This window comes from Penicillium cosmopolitanum (assembly GCF_028827165.1).
Source record: "Penicillium cosmopolitanum strain IBT 29677 chromosome Unknown utg000005l:1.0-4006212.0:1.0-4009387.0, whole genome shotgun sequence".
Lineage (NCBI taxonomy): Eukaryota > Fungi > Ascomycota > Eurotiomycetes > Eurotiales > Aspergillaceae > Penicillium > Penicillium cosmopolitanum.
In genome coordinates this window covers 2600110-2617922 of record NW_026622675.1, presented here as the reverse complement: position 1 = coordinate 2617922, position 17813 = coordinate 2600110, and the positions used below count along the sequence as shown (strand labels likewise).

At 50.0% G+C, this 17813-nt stretch overlaps 8 protein-coding genes across 8 annotated transcripts; 6 read left to right on the top strand and 2 right to left on the bottom strand.

The window, feature by feature from the left end:
- Positions 1-445: 445 nt before the first annotated feature.
- N7509_003987 (putative SIR2 family histone deacetylase) lies at positions 446-1591 on the top strand (the record flags this gene model as incomplete). Its single annotated transcript, XM_056628624.1, has 1 exon — positions 446-1591. The coding sequence occupies one exon, from the start codon at positions 446-448 to the stop codon at positions 1589-1591; it is 1146 nt and encodes a 381-aa protein (XP_056491358.1).
- Positions 1592-1807: 216 nt separating this feature from the next.
- N7509_003986 (cyclin-dependent serine/threonine-protein kinase phoA) lies at positions 1808-3113 on the top strand (the record flags this gene model as incomplete). The annotated part of the gene is made up of 3 exons (XM_056628623.1): positions 1808-1969; positions 2031-2054; positions 2205-3113. The coding sequence occupies 3 exons, from the start codon at positions 1808-1810 to the stop codon at positions 3111-3113; spliced, it is 1095 nt and encodes a 364-aa protein (XP_056491357.1).
- A 2122-nt stretch (positions 3114-5235) lies between these two features.
- N7509_003985 (putative cAMP receptor-like protein) lies at positions 5236-6891 on the top strand (the record flags this gene model as incomplete). Its single annotated transcript, XM_056628622.1, has 3 exons — positions 5236-5495; positions 5618-5819; positions 5911-6891. 3 exons carry the CDS (start codon positions 5236-5238, stop codon positions 6889-6891), a joined length of 1443 nt encoding a protein of 480 aa, XP_056491356.1.
- Positions 6892-7582: 691 nt separating this feature from the next.
- On the bottom strand, positions 7583-8446 carry N7509_003984 (uncharacterized protein; the record flags this gene model as incomplete). The annotated part of the gene is made up of 1 exon (XM_056628621.1): positions 7583-8446. One exon carries the CDS (start codon positions 8444-8446, stop codon positions 7583-7585), a length of 864 nt encoding a protein of 287 aa, XP_056491355.1.
- A 1734-nt stretch (positions 8447-10180) lies between these two features.
- Positions 10181-11057, top strand: N7509_003983 (PMF1/NNF1 family protein; the record flags this gene model as incomplete). Its single annotated transcript, XM_056628620.1, has 2 exons — positions 10181-10677; positions 10763-11057. The coding sequence occupies 2 exons, from the start codon at positions 10181-10183 to the stop codon at positions 11055-11057; spliced, it is 792 nt and encodes a 263-aa protein (XP_056491354.1).
- Positions 11058-11116: 59 nt separating this feature from the next.
- Positions 11117-13039, bottom strand: N7509_003982 (uncharacterized protein; the record flags this gene model as incomplete). The annotated part of the gene is made up of 4 exons (XM_056628619.1): positions 11117-12389; positions 12487-12628; positions 12716-12749; positions 12980-13039. 4 exons carry the CDS (start codon positions 13037-13039, stop codon positions 11117-11119), a joined length of 1509 nt encoding a protein of 502 aa, XP_056491353.1.
- Positions 13040-13956: 917 nt separating this feature from the next.
- On the top strand, positions 13957-14464 carry N7509_003981 (uncharacterized protein; the record flags this gene model as incomplete). Its single annotated transcript, XM_056628618.1, has 2 exons — positions 13957-14007; positions 14159-14464. The coding sequence occupies 2 exons, from the start codon at positions 13957-13959 to the stop codon at positions 14462-14464; spliced, it is 357 nt and encodes a 118-aa protein (XP_056491352.1).
- Positions 14465-15828: 1364 nt separating this feature from the next.
- Positions 15829-17516, top strand: N7509_003980 (NTF2 and RRM domain protein; the record flags this gene model as incomplete). The annotated part of the gene is made up of 3 exons (XM_056628617.1): positions 15829-16146; positions 16212-17147; positions 17223-17516. 3 exons carry the CDS (start codon positions 15829-15831, stop codon positions 17514-17516), a joined length of 1548 nt encoding a protein of 515 aa, XP_056491351.1.
- Positions 17517-17813: the final 297 nt, after the last annotated feature.

Genomic DNA, 17813 nt, shown 5'->3' with positions numbered 1-17813 from the left:
AAGAAGAGGATGTCCGATCATGTAATCCGGCAGTCGGAGATCCAGATGCGATGTCGTCCGATGTGTGGGTATACTATACTACAGTATACTACAGTATACTACAATACTCGGTGTATGTCCATAGACTCAGCATCATGATTAATCCAATGATTGATCTCAAATAACAAATGCAAATTAAAATAAGCAAACACAAATCAACAATAACTACTCTTCTCCTACTCCTACACCCACTTGTTGTTACCACTACGCCGATTAGTACACACCCGCCAAGACCCGAACGCAAACGTCAACGTCAGCCTTTCTCTTAGTTCCAGACTTCTTGAACCCTACAGGACCCTACAGTTGCTTATTATTTACTGGGCAACCCTGGATCTCCGCTCGAATCCACCCTGCTTTACCCTCTTTTCCCTTGCCAAGACCCTCACAATAAGATGATGCGTCTCCAATGACGACGCCCGCCATTCGTATCCCCTTCACGGGTCCTCTACCTCCGGCAATTATAGTCCCACCCTCCGCCAGTTCCGTTTCAGGTGCCATCGACGCCGTCTGCGCCTTCTTCGCTGCCTCACCATCTCTCAACCTCCGCGGCGTCGATGTCGGAGCTCATTCCCAGACCGTTCTACTGACCGGAGCCGGGATCTCGGTCGCATCTGGACTCTCCGACTACCGCGGCGATCAAGGAACATATCGTCGGAATAAATCCTATCGACCAATTTATTTCCATGAATTCCTGTCACGTCATGAGTCGCGCAAACGATACTGGGCCCGTAGTTTTATCGGATGGCCTGGTCTTGTAAAAGCACGACCGAATTCCACCCATGAAGCTATCAGAGACCTGGGCAAAAAGGGTTATATCAGTTCCGTCGTCACGCAGAATGTCGATTCCTTCCACTCCTTCGCTCATCCGGAATTGTCTACTTTGGAACTACATGGATATCTACGATCCGTCGTTTGTATCAGCTGTCACAATCAATTCCCACGACGAGAATTCCAAACATCGCTGGAAAGATTGAATCCCGCATGGGCTGAATTTCTCGCTCGCATGGTTGAACAGGGCGCGCTTGATACGGATAATCAGGAAGAACAACGACAGAAGGGATTGAAATTAAATCCGGACGGAGATGTTGATCTTGCCGAAGCGCCATACTCCACCTTCCGATATCCATCCTGTCCGACCTGTTTGGAAAAGCCTCCCAGGTTGAAAGATGGGACTCGGGCCCGGGTAGAAGTGGAGAGGGACGGTGCTTGGATGGATAGTTCCAATGCCGGAATTCTCAAACCAGCCGTGATCATGTTTGGCGAGAATATTGACCCAGCGGTTAAAACAGCGGCTGAGGAGGCGATCGACGATGCAGGGCGCTTACTGGTGCTTGGTAGCAGTTTGGCTACATTCTCGGCGTGGCGGTTGGTGGAACGAGCGCATAAACGGGGGATGCCCATTGGTATTATCAATGTTGGCGGCGTGAGGAATGAAGCGGTTCTCTTTGGTCAGGGCTCAGAGTTGGACCCAACTTCCCATGTGCGCTGCAGCCAACCCGCTCAGTCCATCTTGCCGACCGTGGTATCCTTGCTAGGGGTGAATAGGAGATAGAGTAGAGAATAAATAGATATGAATATGAGTATGAATATAATGAATCAAATAACAATAACCGACGATAGTATAATGTACAGTAGATCAAAGATCTAAAGTACATAAGTCATAGTCATAGTACCCTACGTAGAGTAAAGTACTGCTGTAAAGCGGACACTCCTCACATAAGCGGCTCCCCACTTCCAAACGTGCGCGGGGCTGGTCTCCTTCATCAGCATGGAGCGACTCAGGGATCCTGCAGTCCACTCTTCCCTCGTATCTCCTAAGAACTTCCTCTTCTCCTCTAATCCTAATCCTGTCTCTTCACGAGTCAGGTCTTCACTCCCTCGAACCATGGATAAATCACAGCAACCCAGCTCGTTCCAGCAGCTGGAAAAGGTACCTCTCCTCCGCCGATGATCTACGATTTACCCAAACTAACTTCATTTCGATACTCTAGCTCGGAGAGGGCACCTATGCCACTGTATGTTCCAATCACTCGTGATTTTGACCCTCAACATGCGCTCAACCGCCCTCCCCCTCCCCTCTCTTGGGGGCACATTCTCCGTCCTCCTTGTTCCTCCCCGGTCCCCTCCGCTCCCCTCCGCCGTATCACTAACGCAGAAACCCCCAGGTCTTCAAAGGGCGCAATCGCCAGACAGGCGAAATGGTCGCCCTAAAGGAAATCCACCTCGACTCCGAAGAAGGCACCCCCTCCACCGCGATCCGCGAGATCTCCCTAATGAAAGAACTCAAGCACGAAAGCATCGTCTCCCTCTACGACGTAATCCACACCGAGAACAAGCTCATGCTAGTCTTCGAATTCATGGACCGAGATCTGAAGCGATACATGGACACCCGCGGTGACCGAGGCCAACTAGACCCGGCAACAATCAAATCATTCATGCACCAACTGATGAAGGGAATCGAATTTTGTCACGAGAATAGAGTTCTCCACCGAGATCTGAAGCCACAGAACCTCCTAATCAACAAAAAAGGCCAGCTCAAACTCGGCGACTTCGGTCTCGCCCGCGCATTCGGTATCCCCGTCAACACCTTCTCCAACGAGGTCGTTACACTTTGGTACCGTGCCCCGGACGTCCTCCTCGGCAGCCGCACTTATAACACCTCCATCGATATCTGGTCCGCTGGCTGCATTATGGCAGAGATGTATACAGGTCGACCCTTGTTCCCGGGAACAACGAACGAAGACCAATTGTTGAAAATTTTCCGACTCATGGGGACACCTTCGGAACGCTCTTGGCCCGGAATTTCGCAATTGCCTGAATATAAGCCGACATTCCACGTTTACGCGACGCAGGATTTGGGCCTGATCTTGCCTCAAATTGATCCCTTGGGTTTGGATCTGCTTAATCGCATGCTTCAACTACGTCCCGAAATGCGGATTAGTGCCGCCGATGCCCTGCAGCACCCTTGGTTCCATGATTTGCCTCAGGTTCAGGCTCAATTGCAGCAGCAACAGCAGCAACAGCAGATGGCGGGTGCTTATGGGGGAATCGTTCCTCCTCAATCTGCGTATTAGCTTCAGCCCGGCTTAGCTTGACCTGGCCTAACCTGCCTGAAATGCGTATGACGAGATGACGATTAGACCATCGCAAACGGGGAGAATTCGGCGTTATACCCGATCACGGAAATCTCTTTTATGTTCTTATGTTGCTTTAATGTGTTTCCTTTGATGTTATTAGCTTCGGCTCTGTGGTCTTTGATTCTGCGAGCTTTGGGTTATGAAAAGAAATATGTCATTTGTTGGAAGTTGCAAAGACCCCCCACCCATTTCGAGTTCTTTTTTTGGGTTTTCCGTGACAAATGAATGCTTTGCTTTGGTGTCTGTACCAACCACTATTGATATCGATGTCGATGTCAATATCGTTGCTCCGGGTCACTTGAAATAGTTGCTACCTGCTACCCAGAATCAAATTATAGGCATACTTTTGTTGCGGGCATCAGATCAGCCAAGTTTCTCGGATCAATATAATACGAAATCCCCTTCGGTGTACTAGTACTAGTACTAGTACTACAAGATCGACCTTGGACCTAACCCTGAACCCGAACCTGAACCCGAACCTGAACCCGAACCTGAACCCCATATTTCAAATTGAGCCTGGGGCCAAACACTAGTGTCAGTTTGGAACAAAGTGCTTTGTCTAACTATCAGCCGAGGTATCCTTGACATAGAACCCTTGACGAAAAAGTTAAGCTATACGCGGACTCGACACCGGCTCAAAGGGGCTAGTACATAGTTTTAGCTACATTAGCTACTTGCTTCTAAGTTCAAGCTTTCTTTCGGGGACACGTTGACGTTGGCGTGGAACATTGCCTACTACCTAAAGTACTGTATCATTCATCCGCCCCTTCTTCTCTTCGTAGATACCTTGGACCCCCGCAAGGCCGATTTCAATCCGAACCAACTTCCCGAGCACCTATTGGCTTAGAAAAGACTGGCCCTGTTGGCCCCGAGTCTCCCACCAGGGTGGTGACACAACGATGTCTAGAAAAGTCCCTTGTGCATCCAGAAGAAAATCGAGTCTTGGTAGGAAATATTTCCAGCCATGGAATCTGCTCCGAGTTCTGTTTCCGATTGGCGGAGGGTAGTGCTGTCAGTTCGGGGAATCTTCCAAGTAACCCCATGCGGGGCAAGTGTGGTCATGATGGCCGGGTTAACCGGAGGCAAAAGATTTCATTCAAAGTGTATCAACGGTATTATTGGTGCGAATTTGAGGTAACTTAGTCCATACCCTTCGAGTTGAATGGTTGAGCAAGGTCGACCAGGGCTGCCACACCCAACCCGGTCTTTCTCCCCCCCGCACTAGCTATCCCGGTCTTCTGACCTGGACTTTCGGGAAATGTTTGACAAATACCGAATTTCTCGGGCTAAGCTCTGTGCCCTTTGTGTTTCGCTGGCGAGTAGGATTCCTCCATTCACGGCTGCAGCTTGGTCCTGACCTGTCCTGTTCTGTTCTGTCCTGTCTTTCATGTGGGCGAGGCGCTGGCGCTGGCGCTGGCACTGGTGATTCGGGGGGGAGGCAAACTTCCCCATTGACTTGAAAAGATGCTTCTTTTGTCGTTGGGCTCTTGGCTTCTTGGAATTTACTTTTTGAGCGTGGGGCAAAATATCTTCCTGCATTTTGGCATCCTCCCCCGCGGCTTTGTCTTGTTATCTACAGGTATTGCATGGGACTACCTTACTCGACTACCAACAACTAGTTAAGCATGTCGTGTACGATGAGTTTGTAGCATACACGACACTTTTTACTCTTCAGCTTCAGGCCACCCACCCCCAACACTCAGGCTGCCGGGGTCTGTTCTTCGTTCTTCGTTCTCTCTTAGTCAACCCAGCTGCCAGTCAGCAAGGCAGGATTTTCAGATCGAATACGAATACTGGTACCATTCTGACATCAATATCAGGCCTTGCAGAAGGCCCCCAAGGACAGATCTCAGCGGATATATGGGCACTTACTAGTTTTCAAGTTTCTTGCTGGTGAAAGCCCTTTGTTTGCTGAATATACTACTACTACTACCACTGCTACTTGAATGATCTCCCTCGAAGCCGATGGTACCCCCCTACAGCCCTTGTCCACTGTAGCACGGGGTGCGCAGGCTTATCTTGAACCCAAGAGCACGAACTTGAGCTTGAACTTGAAACCATGGCAGGACCCTCAGAAGAGCAATTATTTGCCATCTCCGTCACAGAACGTACCTGCTCCGCAATATCCATAACAGGAACATTTGTCATAGTCGCTACATTCATCGGGTCGCGCGCTTTCCGGAAACCTATCAATCGTCTCGTCTTTTATGCTTCATGGGGAAATCTCATGGCTAACATTGCGACCTTGATATCACAAGATGGAATTCATGCTGGTTTGGGGAGTCATTTGTGTCAGATCCAGGCTTTTTTGATTCAATGGTGAGCCCTCCCCTTCCACCACCCTCTCTTGCCTCCTGCGTTTCTTTTCTTTTTTTTTTTCTTTTTTTTTTTCTTATCTTTTTTGCTTCACTCTGGTGAGCTGCTTGTTAAAGATAAACTAGGTTCATGCCCGCAGACGCCCTTTGGACATTCGCCATGGCTTGCAACGTCTACCTCACATTCTTCCACAAATACGACTCCGAACAATTACGGCAAATAGAGTGGAAATATCTCCTCTTCTGCTACGGGTTGCCGCTAATTCCGGCTTTTGTATACTTCTTCATTAAAACAGAAGCACTTGGTCGGGTATATGGCTCCGCTATCGTAAATCTCCCCCTTCTCCCTTCCCCTCCTCCTCCTCCTCTTCTCTTTCCTCCTATTCAATTTCCACACATTCTAATCATTTCTTTCACAGCTATGGTGCTGGGTCTCAACACAATGGGACTGGCTCCGAATAGCCACCTTCTACGGCCCCGTCTGGCTAGTTATAATGCTCACATTCGCAATCTACATCCGCGCCGGCTCAGTAATATACCAAAAAAGGCGCCAATTTCGACATCTCGGGAACTCGGACTCTCTTGACTCGGAAACACAGGCCGATTCTTCACCACTTGTCAAAGCTAAACTTTCTGCTTTCCAGCCTATTCAGGGTATACATGGTATACAGGTCACTAGTGAAATTGCCTATTCGGTCCCCGATGAGCGTCCTTCTTTGACGGAGGCTAACGCGAACGCGAACGCGAACACGAACGCGCACGCGCACACGCACACGCACACGCACACGAAGGCTCTTCATTTGCATTCGTATTCGCATTCACATTCGAATCCACGAAGTTACAATGTTACTTCTAATTATAGCCCCGAGTACTCGGTTACGATTCGGGGTGGCCGGTCCCTGTCTGATCCGGGTACTTTCCAGGAAGAAAGGAGTGGTTCTATTCCGAGTCCTTCGGTTCGGCCAGCTAGTTTTCAGCTAGTTCCGGGTCCACGTCCCGGTCCAGCTCCCCTTCAAGCTGGGACTGGGGCTAGGGCCAGCATCGGGGTCGGGGCATATACCTCACACCTAGAGAGACCAGAAACACTCTCCACACGTCGAAGATCATCAGCCGGGGAAAATACGTCTCGGGCTGCGTGGGCTTATACCAAGTATGCGATGTTATTTTTTATTGCATTGCTTGTGACATGGGTCCCTTCAACACTTAATAGGGTCTACGCTTTCGCTCGTCCAAATGATTTCTCTTTTGGTTTGAATTTTGCTTCTAGTTTTGTGCTTCCGTTGCAGGGGTTTTGGAATAGTGTTATTTATGTTTCTATATCTTGGCCGGCGTTTAAAACTATTTGGAGGAATTTTAAGTTCAGGGCAAGGCCGCCTGCTGTGGAAATGGTTTCTAGATAGTATTATTATAGCCTGATTGTCGATACTTTTTTATTTTAGCGATTGGTTCAATATTATAACCTTTGGAATACTTGTATTCTACAGCTTTGGTCACTGGCACACGGTGGCATAGCCTCCAGTTGCCGGCGACTCAGAGGCTTAATAGCATAATACAGTACGAGTGCACAAAGAAATATATAATATCTCTCCCAAGTCAAGCGAGACCGCTGATAGTCACGGTACTATTCTGAATTCACACAGGCTAGAAACAAACCGCCTTTGATTGCATTCACATAACGCTTCCACCATCTACAACGTGATCAGCAAAGTTTTGGTATCATCTGTAAGCCCAAGGTCCTCAAGCCCAACGGTCCAGCCGGGAGACGTTCCCACTATCTTAGATCGTCGGTGTACAAAGGTAGTAGATCATACAGACAGTGCTTACCATTCAATTATGTCCAAGTTGGCCAGCCCAAGAAATAGCTCGTCCATGCTATTACTTGACATTTTTTTAAGTGATCATCAACCTGAAACGATACAGCTTTCCTAATTTTCCCCCATTTCTCTGAATTTCTATCTCATTTTATACAAAGCTTTCCTTTCAAGGTTTCACGGTCTTCGTTCGCAGGAAAGGTGGGTTGAATCGGAGCCAACATTTCAGCTTCTGCTACCAATATATGTACTGCATATGATTTGAGATTCTTCCAGCAGGTTACTGCTCTTTTGAATGCACTGCAGTCACAGCTTTGATACCCTTCATTACCAGCCATCCAGCCATGATAGAGTGCAGCCAGCTGCCAGGGCCCGACTCCAGCAGCGTAGGCTTTCCGTTCTTGCGTCTCCAGAGCCATGTCTCATTGACGAATACAACCATATTCTCAGTTGCGCTGTTCCATGAAGATTCTGCGCCATTGGGGTCGTACGGCTCGATGGCGGATAATATCAACCCTGTCTCTGAATGCCCTCTGTATGATGGAGGGGCAGCGAGACCCAGCTCAATGCGCTCACATCCAGCCATACCACCGTCTCCAACGTAGTCAACGCAATATACACCATTCACAACGTCACCATGTTTAAATGAGAGATCACGAACCCAGTCTGTGTCGAATGTGCGCTTGATCCCGGGATCGCCTATCAGTTTGCGGATGATGAAAGCCTGGGGCGTCCAACCGAAAGCCTCTTGCGCCGCCCGGACATAAGCTTTGAGCAGGTCTGATGGTTCATTTTCAGCAGCATTAACATTCGATAATGTAGCGGCTGACCTATCCGCAATTGGGCCAATGAGATTCGAAACTGGGATGGGACGGGAGACGAGTCGTTCGAATGTGATGACCCACTCATCAGTGTCCGACGCAATGGCTCCCGGTATGCTGGATGGCTCTAGAGGTGCCGCGTCTAGCGATGAAGGGGACTTAGATGCTGCTGTATGCGATCGGTAACGGCCGCTCTGAGAGGTGGTGCTATTAGAAACTTGGTGCTTTAAGTACAGCAGATACGCCGTTGTTATCGCAATTGGTACAAGCGGGCCTAGCGCGATGAAAACCACTGCTGGAGTGCGCATTAGTCCGAAGGCCATGATACCAGTCTGTGTGCGACGCTTCTGATAGATTTCACTATTCGGCAGACCAGGGTAGTGGCGTGAACAGTGACAAAAGAGGAACTTCTGACCGCGGTTGAATAACGAAATGCACAAGCGAGCTGCCCACACCGCCTGACGATGTTTAATGGGAGGAAAACAGTGCTCTCCTCACGTATGCCGTAAATAGCGGACATGAGGCCATTGTTCGATCTTGCTACTCTGTATCTATGGCGCCCAGGTGAATTTTATTAACATTAGAAAAAAGGGAGGCAAGGAGACACTCACAAACGATAAATTGAAAATATAATAGAAAATTTGTAGCTGACAAACACAGACCAGTGTTTTAGAACCTAGACCGGTTTCTCGAGACAAAGTGTGCTTCCTTTTCTATATCGCCCCTGGATGGTGTGAATGCCAGGTATAGTCAAGATCGAAACCCACATGCCCGTGGGTAGCATGATTCAATAAACGTGAAAAAGTTGGCACTTCTTCTGCATGATTCGCCAGACCTTGACGCCCCAGCAGAGCTCGACAACTGCACCCATTCGGTCTCGAAGAACGCGCACGAAGTCTTCGTGTGGCTTGCGGACCTCTTCGGCCCAGAATTCAAGAATGTGGTGTCAGTCATCGCGTCGATAGATAGCGTCGAACATGAGGCACTTCGCCGATGAAAACCCACATTGGTGCAGCAGGTAGATTGTTGGACTCATTGGGTTGTCCAGGTTGGTTGAAGATGTGACACGCCCCGACAGCGAAGTCCAGCGATCCACTTGGGCGAACGAGGAAGATTATGAACTGCGTTTGAATTGCAAGTCAATCCACGCACTCTCAGATGTGGCCTGGGAAGATGCAAAAAAAGAGTCGATTGTCGCGTAGGATCATTTGGCTCCAATCCTCGTCAAGAACCATTGCTAAAGCTTCTTCAAGCTCCGAGCCTTTCTTGATTCTGGCGCAGGAGCTGGTGACCGCGGTTTTTCTAGAGGTCAAGCGATGATCGGTCAGTAGTTGTGGGCAGTGGTAGCTCTGAATGGTGGCATGATATTCTCGATGAATGAGCAGAGCTAGCTGTCAAACTAAACTTGAACTCGTGCATCCGCGATTTCTTCCACACCGTGGAACTCCCGGATGCAAGTCCAGTCTGCTGTTTCAAGATCTGCGATGATGCGCTGCGAGTTGGCAACGGCGGAAGAAGGTCTTGAGCATCATATCAGACAAGCCCTGCTTCAAAACGGGGCAACGGTAAATATATCAGAATCTCGCCTGGGCGCTTCTTAATGGTGGTCACGCTAAGGCATGATTGATTGTGAAACTGGAATGTTGTGGGGGGAAAGGAAAGGAAGATGAAATACAGAAGAAAAAAGAAGGATAATGGAAACTTGGGTAATTTAATACCTGAAAGTCATCCGGAAGTTTTCCTTTCACTAAACTAGCAAAACGATATTAGCCAGTTGGTAATAAAATGAAAGAATCTGCCATGAAAAGTAACCGAATTGCAATACAATGCAATTGCCATCTGAACGGAGTAATTTTGAAGCTATCACAACCAGCCTCAACAACATCACAACTTGGCTCCAAATTCAAATATTTACAAAAAAATCTTAAAAATCAATGATTTGTAGAAGGAGAATGAGAATTATAGAGAAAACCCCTTTCTATAATTATTTCCCGCATACGCCGTACATAGATCGATAATGATCACCATCACGTGACCACCGCGTCGCGACCCGAACAATGTACGCCAAAGTCCCCAGGTCCAGCCGACCCAAATTCCTAACGAAAACAACAACTCCTCCAGCCCAATTCGCTGCACGCTGCCAGATCAACAACAAACGGGCTCACAGTCAAATCGCGAAACCCACACCACACCATGCCTTCGCCAAACTCCCACCCACCCCCGCAATCTTCAACAGCCGCCGCCCTCCTCCTCTCGGCCCGCGCGCATCGCGTCTACACCAAGTATTCAACCAAGCACTTGCACGCACGTTGAAGGCGAACTCCTTCAACAATTTCGCCAGTTGTTTCCCCACGCCTGCGCGGCATGTCCCGGCTAGTTTGGAGAGTGTTTGGAGGCAGTTGAATGCTAAGTTGGAGGAGAGTGCGAAGGCGGAGTTTGAGGAGATTGTTGAGGAGAGGGATGCTGTTGCGCATTTGAATGAACTTGATCGGTTGGTTTCTGAGGCTAGGGAGAGGAAGGATGAGAGTGGGGATGGTGATCAGGAGGGTGATGCGTATGTTTTGAATCCCTGTTCTATTTTCCCTTTTTTCTGGGGTTGGGGAATTAGCTACTGACCAAATGCTTTTTTTCTATTCTAGTCCTCACACGCTTGGTGCTGATGAGCTCTACAAGGCGCACTTGACGCCTTATCTCCAGCAAGCGCAGGCAACACTAGATTCCAAACTTGAAGCTACACATGCGCAGAATGCGGAGCTGGCGCAGACGGTTCAGGCGCAACGGTTGGAGATTGAGAGGCTTCTTGCTCATATTGAGTCTGTTGTTGCGGATATCGAGGGTGCTGCGTCTGCGTCTACGCAGTTCAGTCAGGAGAATCAGATCCGTGAAGAAGCGGTTCATATGGATGAGGAAATCAACGCCCATCCAGGTCTCTAATGAATTCGATGGGAGTCCTTTATCTTCAATTTATTTTGGGGTGTCTCTATCTACTCGATTTATGAGATCAGGGCGCTCATCTCCGTGGCTTCGATCATCCCATCTTCCACCATCTCCGTCGCGACAGCAATAACCTGCTCAAAAGACCTAGTCTTGAGTTCCTGCAGCTTGGTATTCTGACCATCCACCGCAGCAGCGATTGCCTCCTTACAAGACCCATCACGCTCTTCCACCGCCGCCCCATCCCGACGAGCCAATGCCGCCGCTCCACGATAATACGTCTGTGCGTTGCGCAAGAGCATGGCGCCATTCTGTTTCGCCAGAGCGTGGTTCCAAGGCTCTCTCCCCAACCGCCACCGCTGCATTTCCGCATCCCCGCGCGCGATGTGGATCTTCGGCAGATTCTCTGCATCTGGTAGTTTAGTCGCAGCCGTCAAGGCATCCAGGGCTGCGGAAAGGGATGACCAGCGGGTGGAGATGGAAAGGGCCAATGTTTCAGGATCCTCGTGCGGGGGTACTTCTGCAAATGCCGTGTTTAGGGATGTCAGGGCGTCCGCTTTATGGCATAGTCCTTCGGGGTCGGCGGATACGTCCAATTCGGCTCCGAATGCTTGGCCCACTTCTTGCTGGTAGGTTTGGACGTCGGTGTGGCCGCCTCGGTATAGGACCTCGTGGATCGCGCAGACGAGTTTCGCTCGCGATAGTGCTGCTTCGTATTGTCTGTCTGAACCTTCCATGTACGCGGGTAGGCGGGTTTGGATAAGCTCCGATGAATACTCTTGTACCCAGCCAACACCGCCAGCACCCGGGTTGGAAGTGAGCAGATTACACAGTGCGGTCAATGTGTCTAGCTGCGCGACGGCCGTATCGACTAGTGTATTCTTGGTGACGGGTTCGACGATAGCAGCCCAATGTTCTTGGGGATCATCACCGGCTTCGGATTCGGCTTGGACTTCGGCCTCTGTCGGTTGCGGTGGGGCTTGCTGCTGGGCCTGGTCATCTGTGGAAGATTGCATCTGCTCCATCTCCTCTTGCATCTCCGTGTATTTCATTTCTTGCAGGACCAAACATCGCTGGAACAGTTCGATCGCTTCTTGAAGATACGTGCTAGCCTGCATCAATTGCTCCTCGGCGGGGTGTTTAGCATCTGAAATCGCCTCCGCCAGACTAGTTAGAACCTGGCCACTGTTGAACAGGACATCTGCATTATCCTGGTCTAGCACCAAGGCATCTCGGTGTGATTGCAATGCAACTTGCAAGATCTCGGCTTGTGGAGCCGGTAGCTGGGCTGCTAGTTTAGGGTGTTGAGTGATGGCATATTGCACTCGTGCTCTGGGAATGATTAGTTTAGTCTGTCTGATATAAAAAAAACCCCTAGAAAAGAAAAAAAAAACTTCAAAATATTTCAAAACAATATGTAAACACTTACTTGTTATAAGCCAAATCAAAGGCATCGGGATGTCTCGTCAAACCATCATCATAATTGGCAATTGCGCGCATGAAGAAACGCATCGACTTGGCAGCATCCCCGGCGCGCCATTTCTCACCCGCTTCTTCTAGCTCCACACCGGCTGAATGATTTCGATTGGAGTTTAGCTTCAATTCAAGTTCCAAAAAAAGTGTGATTTCCGCTCAGCCGATCAGGGACGATCACTTACCAGCGAGAAAGTCATCAGCCGTGACTGGGGTTGCCTGAAGTGTAATTGATTGGATTAGATGGGTTGGTTGGATTGGATTGGATTGGATTGGGCAGGTATGGGGGGGAGGGGTTCTTTTTTTCTTTCTTTTTTTCTTTCTTTTTTTTTCTTTTCTTTTTCTCTTTTTGTTGGGCATGGGTCAAGAACAAATGATATTCAAGATATGGGGGGTTGGTCTTGAGTAAAGGCTTAATTTAAAAAATAAAAAATCACTAGCGCACATACCTGTTTTGCGGCCTTTTTCTTGGGCTTGAAATCCTTTAGCAGGCTCTTTGGTTTGGGCATATTAAATGAGATGATTCTTTTAGTACTGGGTACTGAGTACTGAGTGTTGAATAGAATATGAGTGCTCAGTGTTGACTGTTGAGTGTGTGCTGAGTCGAGAGTGTGAGTGTGAGTGTGAAGAGAGGTGATGTCAAGGCTGGTGATGATGCCAAGACCCGAACTGCAGGCAATTGGGAATTCTCCGCCAACCATCAACAACCAACCACACCAGGTCCAAGCCCTGAACTAACCCTGTAGAGTCTCATGGCTATCCTGATCCCGGTTGATCCTGGCTGATCCGCACGTGGCAAAGTTCCACACAGATTATACCCTCTATCTTGACTATCGTATTTCTATTTCTACTTGTATACTCGTACTGCGTATACTCTCTCTCACGGGCCCATGACTCGTCAATAGTTATCATACCTGCTACTCTATACGAATACCCCTCTCCAGACTGCAAAACCACTGCACCCTAGGACTACAACCCCGAGATACTCATCCTCACATCCACCTGCAGCCCCTGACCGACTCTTGTCTGCTCCATCCCTCCGGCCTCCTTTCCCTTCTCCCCCACCGCCGGCTTGACCCACTCTGGCCGTTTCGGCCTCCTGAGTCGTCGTCTCATCAAAATACTAGACCTCTGCATTGGCCAAACCTGTCTCAGTCCCGCCCTGCTTTCCTTCTCTTTCTTCAACTTGAACCTCAGCCTTAAATCTTCAACTTACACCCTACCCCATCTACATCGACCCGGTGCGTTCGCCCCATTTCCCACCAGCAGAATAATTCCTTCTATTGCCCGATCATTATTGGACCGAGGACCAGATCCCGAACCAGAACCCGTGCTAACCATCCCCTCGTTCGCAGGAGTCCCGTTTGATTGAAACTCCCCATCCCGCCACCCACCACACCACAACTTCACGTCGCTGGAGGTAGAAATGGCCCGCCAACCCTCTCTCGACTCAGAGCGGCCCATCATGACCAACTCGGTATGTTGATTGTGATCTGCCCCCTTTTGCCCCTCCATGCGACCCAACCGCCCGTCGTCCCACCGTCCATGCCCACCCCCTCTCCAGTCCCCGACGCACGCAGCACTACATTGAATACGAATATATATATGCTAACCCGCCCTCTCCCTAGAACCGCAACTCCAAGCGCTTTTCGACCATTAGCGGCAGCCCTTCGCTAGCCACCTCCGATCGCACCACCAGTAGCCTGCCGAGCGGCGACCCCAGAACCCGTGACATCACCCACCTCGGCGACGGCCTGGAGCGCCTTGAAAACAAGCCTCTCCAAGCGCAAAGATTCGTGCCCACGACTGAAAAGTCTGATAACCTCAACAAACTGGCTCTCGGGGCCAAGGTCGAGCGTGCGCTTGGTCGACGAATGACCGGCCAAGATGCCGTGATGCGCAAGCCGTCTCTGAGCGAGAAGACCTCCTCTTGATTATTCCCCGCTAGGATATTCTTTGATATAGAGTTGGCAAGCCATGGCCCACAGACAAAAGTCCAACTTGCTAGACCACATTGTGTGTGTGTCGCCATTCACGTCTTTGTTTTCTTTCATACAACCCCCTCTTCTTTCGCCCACCCTTTGATCATTTCCAGCCGGGCCTCTTTGACGAGGTTCTATGATACGATCGTTTTATTTTTCATGTTACATTTCTTTCAGGCTCATCATCATGTCTCATCATACCCCCCTTTCTTTCGAGGTTATTTTTTTTTTCCTCTTTTCGTTTTTTAGGGCGTTTCTCTCATGAATTTACAACTACGCATGAACTTTGTTCCTCCTCCGGTCTATCTCTCGGCCTTGATATTCGTTTCCTAATGTTTATCTTGTGATTTAACACTGCAGAAAATATTAGAAACTTCCTTATCCAATTAATTGGCAGTAGAAAATGTATTCTATTTGCAGACTCGGTGTCTTTTTTGTAACCGCGGTAGTTTCTGCCCAGTTGGTTGGCGGCCGGCATAGGCAGTTGGGCATGGACACCAGGATCTTTTCTCTCCACTTTTCTCCAATAAATCTACCCTACTTTTGACCTCATCAATCCCACTATATGCTACTCTTGTCTCTGATCTTATCTAAATTCAACCCTGTGTGTCTTTTGATACTTTGCCACACGGTACAAGTATATACTACACCAGTAGTATACTTCTCGAAGGCTCCAATTCTGCCGGGCGGTGACATCGTGCCAAGCCCACGCGAAACCCGCACGGAGAGTCGCAGTTGACGAAGCTGCTTTTTCTCCAAAGTGAATTCCTCCAACAACAGCTTCATTTCCTTTTCTGATCGCTGTTCGACACTCCGCCAGCCCGTCTCCGCTCATCCTCTTCACATCAGCATTTTCATCCTCCTCGCCACCTGAAACCCCTCTTCTTCCGCCGTGACCTCATTCACACAAGAGCCTTCTCAAGTGACTTCCCACCTCACTTATACTTTGCCAACACTTTCTGCATCCCCGGAGAATCATCTGTGCTTTCTACTCAGCATTAGTCTTCTTCCGTTCCTTTTGCTTCCCCCAATTACTTGCATTAGTGCTTGGTCCTTTTCGCATTGTGAGTTCTGGCCACCCATCACCCATCCGCTCTGTGTGTGGAGACATCTAGACTAACCATATTTCCCCAGTTGAAACCAAGCGAAAAAAAAAAATTCAAGCCTTTTTAGATATTTCACAAACCCACCTCTTAGAGAGTTCTTTTCTTTATCTCTAGCGCCGGGCGTCGATTATTTCCAACACCCTCGGTTACTTTATTTCGATCCCGTTTCCCACCACAATCAAGCGCCAAAACCAAAACCCCTCCATCATCATGGCCGATATGTCCCAGGCTCCTCTGAACGGCAGCTACCCTGCGCAGCATGCCTACCCCGACTCGTTCAACCACACCCATGCCACTATGAACACTGCGGCCAACTTCCAGCCGGCCCAGTCCTCCACTCCTACCACCAACACCCCAACCGATCACAAGAGCGACATCCCCAAGGATGAGGTGGGCTGGTTCTTCGTCGAGCAGTACTACACCACTATGAGCCGCAACCCGGACAAGCTGCACCTCTTCTACTCCCGCCGATCCCAGTTGGTCTTCGGCACCGAGGCTGAGTCCGTTCCCGTTGCCATTGGTACCAAGGTGAGTTTCATTGCGCCGGATTCGCGTCACATAGTATATAGGACTAATTGTCTCGTCTGTTCTAGGCCATCAACGACAAGATTAAGCAGCTCGATTTCCAGGAGTGCAAGGTTCGCGTCCTGAACGTTGACTCCCAGGCTTCCTTCGACAACATCCTGGTCACCGTCATCGGTGAGATCTCCAACAAGTCCGAGCCCTCTCGCAAGTTCATCCAGACTTTCGTCCTGGCTCAGCAGCCTAACGGCTACTACGTCCTTAATGATATCTTTCGCTACCTCGTCGAGGAGGAAGATGAGATTTTGGAGGAGGCCGAGGCCACTCCGGCTGTTGAGGCTCCCAAGGCTGCTGAGCCCACCCCTGTCGTCGAGGAGGCTCCGGTGACCGATGAAGCTGCGGCCACCAAGGTTGATGAGAAGCTTGAGGAGGAGACCAATGGCGAGGCTGAGAAGCCCGCCGAGGTTGTCCCCGAGATCAACGGCACCGTCCCAGAGGAGGTTTCTGTTCCCGCCGTTCAGGAGCCCGTGGAGGAGGAGCCCTTGGCTCCTGAGCCCACTCCTGCCCCTGTTGCTGAGAAGGAGGCTCCTGTCGAGAAGAAGGAGCCCGTTGCCGCCACCCCTGCTGTTCCCAAGTCGTGGGCCTCCATTGCCAAGGCTAACGCTGCTGCCGCCGCCGCTTCCGCTGCTGCCGCTCCTAAGGCTGCTGCTGCCGCTGCTCCTGCTGCTGCCGCTCCTAAGGCTGCTGCTCCTGCGGCCAGCGCCCCTCAGCCCGCTTCTGCGGCTGCCCCCGCCGCTGAGGCCCGTCCCCAAGAGGCTGCCCCTACCGATGGCTCTGGCTGGCAGACTGCCGGCTCTGACCACAAGAAGACCCAGTCCCGTGCTGGGGAGCAGCAAACCACTCTTGGTTACATTAAGAATGTCACCGATAAGGTCGACGCCAATGCTCTTAAGCAGACCCTGTCTCGCTTTGGAAAGCTGAACTACTTCGACGTCAGTCGCCAGAAGGTACGCATATTCGTCCAATCTTGCATTTTGTTCAACATTCATTAAGAGACTTCGATCACTAACATATCCCTTTAGAACTGCGCTTTCGTTGAATTCGCTGAGCCCTCTGGCTACGCTGCTGCCGTTGCCGCCAACCCCCACCAGGTCGGTAACGAGCAGATCCTCCTCGAGGAACGCCGCCCTCGTGGCAATGCCTATGGCAGCAACGGTGCCAACCGTGGTCCTGCTGGTCGTGGCCGTGGTGACCGTACTGGCAACCAAGGCCGTGGAGGTTTCCAGCGCGAGGGCCGCGGGGGCTTTGCCCCCCGTGGTCGTGGAGCTAATGGTAATGTAGCTGCCAAGGGCCGTAGCCAGGCCCAGACTGCTTAAGCTCCTCCCTTCACCTCTTGACGTTTTATCTCGCGGATAAATTTTTCAGGCACTGTATTAATCCGATATTGATTTCTTTTCCCTCTCTGTTTCGTCCCCTGTTTCTAATGACATGTCTTATGTTACGTGACTCGACTTGCCCCTTTCTTTTCCGTCACAGTGCATATTAGCGGTTGGGTCCGGGTTGGCTGGAAAAAGTTGTTTTCTCTTCTTTCCCTTCCCTCTCTGGGCAAATGTGTTTTATTCTATCGTGAATCATGCCTTGATCTTGCTTTTTCTTCTTCTTCTTTTCTCTTA